Raw genomic sequence first — 10,369 nt, 5'->3', positions numbered from 1 at the left:
ATAAAATAAATACACACAAACACCACACAAAATTTCTCTCTCTCTCTCTCTCTCTCTCTCTCTCTCTCTCTCTCTCTCTCTTTCTCTCAATGGATTTCCACATGACTTTCTCAAAGATCTTTAGTAGGAATTTCATTCAACAGCCTATGGAACTTGAGATCCTTTTTCTGCCCAGACCAGGTGTCTTTGTTCAAACTCCTCAGTGCCTGTTTATACCATTCTTCCAGCTTTTCTAAATCTATCAGAAAACCAGGGTATATCGTTATATAAAGAAACATTTTTACAGAGGGTTGGGGAATCATCTCTGAAGGCCTGCTATAATCTATTCCAAGAGCCACTTGGTCTTCTGTGGACAAGGGAATACTAAGAAAAAAATTAGCAAAGTTCAACATAGTACAACACAGCTCATCACTTGTACATGTGGTGTTATCAAGAGTGATGTCTGGTACCGAAGCATAGAAGGGAGATACTATTCCATCTAGCCACCCAGAATCCACATGTATTTCTTCCATGTGCTATCCAGCCTGCTCATCCTGGGGTGCTGCTGCTGCTTCAGGGCTTTCTCACCTCTCCTAACCTCTGATGGTCTCTGGCTAGCTTGAGTTTCTCAGCCTTGCTCAAGCCCTGTGTGATTAGGGACATGTGTTACCATGTCATGCTGGCCACCAAAAACAGCTCCCCAGTTCTGACAGGTTCTGGGCCAGCACTATAGATCTTGCCTTACCACTAGCCACATTTGGCTGCTGAAAGAGCCTGGACTGGGTAAACAATCTCCATCTTCAATATATTTTATTGTGGGGAACAAATGTACACTGCTGTACCCTCCTTAGCAACCTCTAAGATAAGCTTAACCTTTTGCAACAGTACTGTTTTATCATTCTTCTGTGAGCTATTCCTCAGCCCTTAAAGCCTTCTAGAACCTCACTGGCATAGCATTTGGCTTTCTGTCAGGTTTTTCCTTCATTACTCTGGCTTGACACAAAGCTTGGCACTTTTGCCTTCAAGTAACTTGTCTGCTTTGCCTTTTTGTCATCCCCTCTTGATTGTTCTAGTACTCTGGGGGGGGAGTCAATTTACATGCTTCTCTAAATCATTTCTATCTACCAGGGCCTCTTCTACCTTTACCTCATAAAAAGATCACATCCCACCAGGGGGCTCAGCAAAGCCACTAAAGCCACGTTAGTCCTGAGGTCCCTACCAAACTAACCTCTTTCTCAGCCCTCTTACTCAGCCCCCATCCAGTTGAGTGAACTCGGCATCAGATACAACTTCATGGGCCTAAGTCCCTCAATAATGATTGTCCTTCCTCTATTGTAGTCCAGTCCTTGATATTCATGGTGACCTTGGCTGGAGATAAACAAGCATCCCTCACAATTCAGAAGAACCAGTCCATGAGGAACTGATTTTCTTAGTATTGCCTCAGGTCATGCAGTCTTTGCCTCAAGGGGGTAATGGACATTTACATTGCTCAGTTTCTCTACTTCTACAACTCTCACAATAATCCCATCTACCCCATGTCCCACAGCAGCAAAAGCTAGGCTGTGAGAGACTCAATGATTAAGTTTTCATAATTTAAGCAGTTCAGATGCTGAGTATTCCCAAGTTATCACAGTTTCTTGTACTGAACCATTATTAAACTCCCCGTCTTTATGCTGAATCATAGACTTTTCAACTCTTCTCTATTAAATATTAGCTGAGGAGACATCCTTTATCATTTCTTCCTCAGCTTCTTCCTCTTCACTGTCCAGTTCCTCCATGGGTTCCAAGTTTTAGATCCCAAACCAAAGAAATGATTCCACTCAAGTCTGGCTTAGTGAACTAGTAAGTTTACAAAGGATAGGTAAGGAACTACTTACAGGAGCATGGGTGGCTCAAAAGCAGCTGTCACTGGGAAACCAACTCCAGCATGGCCAACCACATACAGTTCTCAGTTCTAAAACTGTCATTTTGGTTCTTCACATCTTCAGTATCTTTACTATGCATTTCTACTTTGCTATTTATTTCAACAGTGTGTGATGCTTACTGGAAACTTTTTAAAATAACTGTTTGGAAGTCTTTGCAATTCCAACATCTGTACTGTCTTGACATTGGCATACACTGGCTTTTGTCTTTTCTTGTACAAATGCCAGTTCTTTAGAGTCTGAATAATTTTGAATTTTATCCTGGACATTTTAAACTGTGTATTAAGAACTTCTGAGAGTTGTTTAAAACCTACAGAGAATGTTCAATGCTATTGTTTTTTGCAGTCCGTTGACCTGGTAAGGTCTAAGTTCCAAGTTAGCCCACTTTCCACACACTTTGGATCTAATGCTGGTTCAGTTTTCAAGCCTTTGCAGTGCTATTAGAATACCAATAGTTACGTTCAATAGTCACACTACAACTGTAAGGTATCTGTTAATTCTCTTCTCAACGTGTTTGGTGCACTAATTTGAAGCAGATCAGTGTATGTGCATCACAAGCGTACACCCAGGAGTTCATAAACAACTTCAAGGGTTGCTTTGCAAACCCTTTCCCTCTCTGCAATCTCTCCCTTTGGTTGCCCTCTCGCAGTCTACTTCCAGGTCAGAAGTCAAACAGCCAGAACAGGTCAAAAGCATCAGGGAGTCACTGTTTTCTTTGAGTCAGTCTTCCATGAAGAAAAGGTTCTTTTCTTCAGATACGGCTCCTGCCCTCTGTTCTGCTACTACTGGACTGCTCAGAGGACAGGACAGAAGTGAGGAGGAGGAAAGCAGAGGAGCATGTGTGGAGTTCAGTTCCTTTGCCTGGTGCCTCCTTTCAGGGAGGAGCTCCATCGACTAGAAAGAAAAAGTGTCAAAGCTGCTGCCAGAATAGAAGTACTTCGGTTTCTGATGTTCTTTAATTCTCCTACTGTTTACTTTCAAAGTCCTCAAACAGGTCCTTCCTACATTCTGCCCAATTTTATCACAAAGCTGTGTGAGAGTAGCAGGAAGAAGTGTGCCTCCTGGGCCTTCCCAAGAACTCTGATTGTCCCACTCGGTTTTTATAGAGACCAGTTACTAAGGCCCTACTATAAGAGCCAGGCTATATTGTGTTTTGCTTATGTAATCTAAACTTCATAAAACCTCACAATCTGTTGGTATAATTATATACTATAATCTACATTTTATACAGAGGGAAGCAAATGCTTAGAAAAGATTAAATGTTTTGCTAGTGGTTACCTGACTAACAGCAAGACCCATAAAGTCTGAAGAATTTTGCTAGAATGTCCCCAGACTACATGCCCCAAGTCAACTACAGTACTTATTAAAATTGAAGTTTTCTTTGCCCCACCTCAGACACACTAAATCAAATATTTGAGAACATGTATCCAAGAAAGTCTATGCATACTGAAGTGAGAACCAATGCATACTACCTCCAATGAAAGAAGCCATCAGTCCAAATGACTTTAAAAAGGATGATAATGTACATCAGGTAGAAATAGCCATTAGTGTTGGCATCAATCAGCTTAAAATGGCTTGCATGTGCTCACTTTCCCTGTTCTTCTGCATCATGTTGAGACATAAAACAGAAACTGTTAAAACCAAGGTTCATTTTATATACACCAAGATTCTCTGACCCTTAAATCTTGATGTTTTGTTCCTACTCCAACTTCTGAAAAACAAGAGCTTCCTAATGTGGTCCTTTTCAAAATGTATTAATCAACCAGTGTATCAAGTTCTACTTTGGAAAGAAAAGACTTAAGTAAATTACATCAACTCATCACAGAGAGTACTGTCACATTTCTGCCCAGGAGGTAGAGCTGTTCTGTCTTTCCCTAAGGCTCTTACTCACAAAATAAAAAAACAGTTTTGATGGGCTCACTTCTATAAGGCCAGTTTGAATGAGTCAATACTAAAAGGTAAACCTGAATAAAAACTAATGAGAAGAAATGTATTAAATTTGTATGACTAGTAAGAGAAAATAGTTATGCATTGGAAGACAAATGATTTTTTTCTAAGATGAGAAGTTTAATACAAGTTTACATGTGATAACATAATTATGAAGATTGAAAAGGACAATCAAATTGCAGCACTCACTCACAAATGAAATAAGTGACACTAAAACCCTGTACACATAAGCATTTCCCCTTAAGATCTCAGAGTTTTTATACTCATTGCCTTGATGGCTCACAACAGGGATTATCATTCCTAACACATATGGGAAAATCAAGGTCAAGTATACTGTTCTCTCAGGACCTCTGATAGTCCCTTCTGAAGAAATATGTAATAACATACCATAACAGTAAGTCATGTTTTAGTACTAAAACGTATGGCAAATATTCTGCTTTGAAATAAAAATCTTTCTCAAAAAGTATTCTTATGGATATTTATGAAGTTCAAACATTTCAGATTGATCAGCAGTAGTGAATCAAAAATAAAAAGACAATGAACATGTCAGTAATGCTCTACTCTTTCTTTTAGAGAGAGAGCAGGGGTAAAAAAAAAAAAAAAAAAAGAAGCTCAAAACTTCCAAAACATATGGCCCAGGAAGAAAATCTGTATTTGCTTAGAGCAATGAACTGACTTTTACATCTCTGCAGTTGAGTGCACAAATGACTTCACAGGCAACAGCTTCCGTATGTTTCACATTTTTAACGTTGACCGTTCATAATAAAGATTCTTTGATCTCAGATCAAATGTTTGAATCAATTTTCTCTGCACTCACTGAGTCACCGTTATGGACACCACCCTCCTTCCCAGCTCAGTGCTCCACCCCTTCCTAGAGGGAACATCTCCACTTGTCACCTTTCCTGTGGCACATCCTACTCCTTTGCTGTGGTTTCTAGCTCTGCTCAAGAACCTCTTACACAAAAAAGGCACAGTAATAAATAATGTGTATACATAATCAGCTAACTTCTATAATAAAAATGATTCCTCTGAGGAGTTCACAAGAATCTTTAATAAGACACAAAGCACATGGTCATCCAGTTAGCAAAAAGTCTAATCCTCTCCCGGTCAGGAACATGTTCTCAATAGGTGAGGTCTTTAACTATGTGCAAGGGAAAAAAAAAAAAAAAGAACTTAAATATGTTTTAAAAACTAGATTACATTTCTTGGATTTAAACTAGAGTGAAGTGACAGTTTGAAAATTTCAAAGTTCTATATTTTATTTATTTTTATTTTTTACATTTTTATTTTTGGTCTTTTTGAGACAGGGTCTCCCTGTAGCCCCGGCTGTCCTGGAACTCACTATGTAGACCAGGCCGGCCTTGAACTCACAGAGATCCACTTGCCTCTGCCTCCCTAGTGCTGGAATTAAAGGCGTGTGCCACCACGCCTAGCCATTATTTTATTTTTTTAAAAAACCTTAAAACAGAAGATCTAAAGTTTAGATACATGTTAAAAACACTGAAAAAATGTAGGCAATACTGAAAATTTACTATATTCCTAACCTAAACTGTTTTAAGTGATTTCAAGCCTTTTAAAGGCTTTGCTGAGAAGTAACATTTTTACTAGAACTTTAGTTTTTAAAATATCTAAACATGAATTTCACAAAACAATGGTTAATTGAAAAAAATTTAAATTTTCTAGTAGAAGATAAAATTATTCACAAATGCTTCAACTATATTTAGGCCTATTTAAATCTGATACACAAGAAAGGGAGAGATGGGCGGGAGAGGTGGAGAGAGGATGGGAAGGTGGGTGGGAGGGATGAAGGAAAACATCAGAATTTTTAAAAATTCCTTCAAAATTCATTTAATTCATTTTCTTCTCTTTCTTTTTTGGTTTGACTAGTAGATAGGTAAAGAATGAAAAAATTTTAAGCTGTTAAAATTTCTCATATCAAAATAGATGCTACACACACACACACACACACACACACACACACACAAATCCCAGTGAGTAAAGGGGTTTCCCTAAAGACTAGCTCTCATAGTTCTAGAGGATACTATGCAAGCTACTAAGGGAGAAAAATCAATCAATGGAACAGCTCCAAAGCCTAATAGCCACAATGGCTTGGCACAGCAAACTATCTCTATCGGTGCACTTTTATCTAAGGGGCAATCAACAGCTATCTAATGTACTTAAAGCCCTCTCACTGGGAAGGAACTCATGGGTGGCACTGTAAATATAGTCAAATATATATGGCTGGAGAGGTCAGAGATCCTAGAGAAAACCCTATCTCTGTCATCTGTAGACATTTCTTACTGTATGATAAATATGGATCCTTGTATTTACAGACAAGTATACCGTACACCACTTATCAAATCTTTTTGCAGTAGATGGAGGCTATTACAGAGTTTCACAACTGGTCACACACAGAAAATATAAGTCTGAAATATGCCCAGCCCTCAGTGACACACCTACAGTGGAATGTCTACGCCTAAGGCTCACAGAATGTAGCAGGACAGGGTGGGTAGAGAGAATACTAACACATCTCTCAACTCTCACCAGTGAAGTTTCTTCATATAACAGAGTGTGATACACACAGAAGGCCCCAACTGGCCAAGGTGTAGAAAATAAGAGACTGGTGAGTGTGTGTCCCTGGAGAGGACTCCTATATTAAACCTCACCCACCCATTGCTCAGGGACCATTGTGGAAGAGAGGTCAGAAAGATTGCAAGAGCCAGGGTTGGTGCCTGAACATAAGGAAATGGAGCTATTCCGGCCTCTGGGAACTTGCTCATATGAACTTGCAACAATGGTGACAACATGCACAAGACCCAATCAGACAAAAACCCAGCATAGAACTGGGAAAATGGGAAGCAGGTCCCAACCTTAGCCAACTGATTATTGCGGGGTGAAGGAGAGTTAATCTTCAAGGAAGTGACTCTAGATAGGCTGGCTATGCTCCAGTGGATGAACTTGGACTGAGGGACATCTGGGTACAAGAGCTTGATCAATAGGCCTCAACATATATATGACAGAATGCATGAAATCCAGAGGTGGTCTAAAATTAAGATCTATTATATGAAATGCACAAAAACTCAAATATATATGGGCTTGCTGCCAAGTCTCATGACCTAAATTCAATCCATGGAACCAACAAATGGCTCTCTCTCTCTCTCTCTCTCTCTCTCTCTCTCTCTCTCTCTCTCATTGGGATAAGTCAAAAGTGCCTGGAACATACAGCATGGCCACCAGGCCAGATAACTCCTAGTGAGGGTGGCAGGAAGCTGGCCTGCTCCATTCTAGGGACACTGTCTCTTACCCAATGACCCCCAAGCTAAACCATTAAACCGCTAATCCTTTAATCCTGAGTCCTTTGTAGATTATGGGACCAGAGGACAGGACAAAGGCCATGTAGCCTTAGTAGCCCCCTCCCTCCTCCTACCTGCTACTAACTTAGTCACATTGTGCTACACAAAACTGAAATTTCCCTGGGTTTGTACAAAATGTATAGCTGTATCTGTCATCTGCCCATCCTGGTGATTATGGATTACCTTGCATACAGTAGCAAACTGTTGGTTATTTCCTGCTCCAATTACAAGATAGCCGTCCTTGGTTTTAAAAGCCTTAAAAACAAACAAGAAAGACATATGTAAATGCATGTCTGAGTATGGGCAAGACCACAAAAGTTACCTTTAATTTTGAAGAGATTTATGTTGAAAACTGAAAATGTTTTAAAGATGCTATTTATTGATTTAATAGTAATCTAATTAATATTTTTCTCTTATACTTACAAAATGGTTTTCCTTTAGGACTTTCAAAGTACTTTCTAATGTTTCCACTAACTTTTAAAATACTGAAAAAAACAGAAAATTTTAAGAAAATGATAGACTTTATTATAACTTTTAACATGAAATTCTATATTCATTATTGTATTTATTGATATTGAATATTTCAAACTTTTATGTTTTCTGTTTTCCTAATTTCCATTTTCTCTTGTGGAACTTTGTACGGTAAAAAGCCCTTTATGTTAAGTGTAGAAGAATTGATGGAAATTAAAAGAAGGAACAAAACTATTGGACGCATCTTACTTCCTTCCCTAGTATCTTTCTTTTCTTAACCCTTGTTCACGAAATCTATTTTAAAAACTTTTGATAAACTCTAACTCAGCTTCGTCCTTTTCTATATCAAAGCCAAGGGTCCAGTTTTACCTGAATATACCGAAAGATGAAGCTGCTCTGAAGATTAAGTGTACTCCCCAGGCAGCTGTAGCCACAGCTGGACCTCCGTCTTGCCACTCGTTGAAAGGAGAGCAGGAGGTGAGGAGAGAGGAAGGGACAGAAGTGGGAGCTGTTGGAGCTACATCACTTTTTGAAGTTCTCAGATGTAAAATTATGGGTGATTTTCACTTTTTAGTAGTAAAAATTGACACAAGATCAGTCTGGACATCACATAGCTTTACATACATAAAAGTATCAGTTAGACAGCCTAGTGACAACTTGCAGTCATATGGACAGCAGGAAGCCCCCAGATAGGCATCCTCAGCACCTATCCCTGGCTCATTTGGAGATTTCTTCTGCTTTCTCTTCCCCACATATATCAGAGTGCAAATGGAGAAGCCAAGCTTTACCTCCAACTGTCAAATCAGTTCCCTCTCAACATAAACAAGCTCCTTGAACTTCCATTCTTCCAGGGTACACTGCTTTGATCTTTATCTGCTTTTCCTTTAGTTGCCCCTTCCTCTGAGAAACTGATGTCTATCTAATCTAGCAGGTGTTACTCCTATGCTGATGATCTCTGTCCACACACAGAACCTGTTCAGTTATTTTAGTCTCTTCCTCATTTCCACAGAATCTGTCTCTTCTGCCTCCACAAGCCTCCACTGAAAAGATAACAGCAACACAACAAAAATTCCATGGATCCTCACAGCCTTCTCAAGGTCACTTGAATTTTTCTTCTTTCCTCTACTTCTAAGTAATATAAAAGTGCAACCTACTTACACCTGCTCACAACATCACACTGCAAAGCCTTTGCTGTTGTGCCCTACCCTGTCTTTATATGAAGTGGTACTTCCTTGACTGCTCCAAATTTTTGTCTCTCCTCAGGCTACTGCCTTCTCTCTAGGCTCTGCTCAGATTTATTTCTTATCTCTCTGTCATGTTTTCCATGTGCCTCTTTTCAGGATTTGCTCTCCTTTGCTTTCAGAAGCCTTCAGCATCTGTCTTTGGTCTTCTTACTGGAGTTGCTTCTATGGGAGTCACTAGGCACATATGGTTATTAAATTTAAGTGGACCAAAATTAGACAGTATCATAGAGACTACATTGTGTAATTCTATTCATATGAAATGCTCAACATAGGTAAACCCTAGAGACAGAAAATATAGTGACTACTGAGGGCTGGAGAAGTTAGGAGGAAATGGAAAAGAGCTAGTAATGAGTGTGAGATTTCTTGGAAGGGTGATGAAAGTGCCCCAGAATAGATTGTGGTGATGGTGGTAAAACTGTGAATGCTCAAAAAATCATTTAATTAAACACTTGAGTGGGTGAATCACATGGTATATGAACTATATTTCAATAAAGCTGTTAATTTACAATTTAAGTTCCCAATTTGGAGCCACAGTCTTACCAGTTAAAAGGCAAGCATTCAATTGAAGCATGTGGCTGGTGGCTACTGTATTAGACAGTCCAGACATGGAACAAGGGAAGAGCTATTGGATACTGGTGCTGGCAGAGTGCCACTGGCAAACTGCATTCTTTTTCTTTCTTGCTCATTCTTCTAGACCTTTATGGTATCTGAAGAATGTCAAGGTTTGTAATACAGGGTTGATAAAAAGTAAACAATTGATCAATGACTAATCCCAAAGAACGAATCTGCAGCTAAAATGAAACTTCTATTTAAAAGCTATTACATGGTTTTATTCCACTCACATTCGTGCTGGATTTGGTAAGGAATGCTACTAAGAAGACATCACATGAACTGTTTTAAGCATTTTTCCTGTCCACAGGTCCAACAAAGTTAGTGACATGGATAATGCACTGGTATTTCTCAAATGGTAGAAAGGAAGTCGACAGTAGACCTGCTTGTGGGGTACAAAGGATTTAGAGCTGAGCTGTCTCGGTAAGCCATTGCAACTGTGAGGGCATGGCAATTCTTCACCTACATTTTTGAAGGACAGGGTGGAGTGGAGGGTGGGGTGTGAAGGAACCATGTGCTGCTAAGTATAATGCAAAGAATGGTTTCCAAAAGTTTATATCAGTGGCATGTTCAGTAAGTTAATGTTTGGAGGAAAGGGTTTGTGCTCTGTTAATAAACGGAGACATGCCTACTCATTCCTTGGGCATTCATTGTGTCAGGAAATGTCTTTACAAACACAAGGATTTCAGAACTTTAAGGGGATAAGCTACTCTGTGATCATCTGTGTGAAAATGAATACTCAACAGCAACTAAGTCATCAGGACACAATCGGAATATGGATTACAAGGGCTAAGGTAAAGTTTGAGTTATTTTAATAAATATTCCGCTATTATTTCTATAGTGT

The 10,369-nt window shown here is 39.3% G+C and overlaps 1 protein-coding gene across 1 annotated transcript in view; it reads right to left on the bottom strand.

Annotated features, from left to right (window-relative positions):
• Window positions 1–10,369, bottom strand: part of Sugct (succinyl-CoA:glutarate-CoA transferase) — a 932,078-nt gene that overhangs the window by 473,491 nt on the left and 448,218 nt on the right. The window contains exon 10 of the mRNA XM_008836273.3: window positions 7,385–7,456. Within this exon, the coding sequence (XP_008834495.1) occupies window positions 7,385–7,456 (72 nt within the window). The remainder of the gene's footprint in view (window positions 1–7,384; window positions 7,457–10,369) is intronic.

This window comes from Nannospalax galili, unplaced genomic scaffold (genome assembly GCF_000622305.1).
Source record: "Nannospalax galili isolate Female #2095 unplaced genomic scaffold, S.galili_v1.0 scaffold54, whole genome shotgun sequence".
Lineage (NCBI taxonomy): Eukaryota > Metazoa > Chordata > Mammalia > Rodentia > Spalacidae > Nannospalax > Nannospalax galili.
The sequence above is the reverse complement of the archived record's forward strand: the minus strand, read 5'-3'. Positions and strand labels throughout refer to the sequence as shown.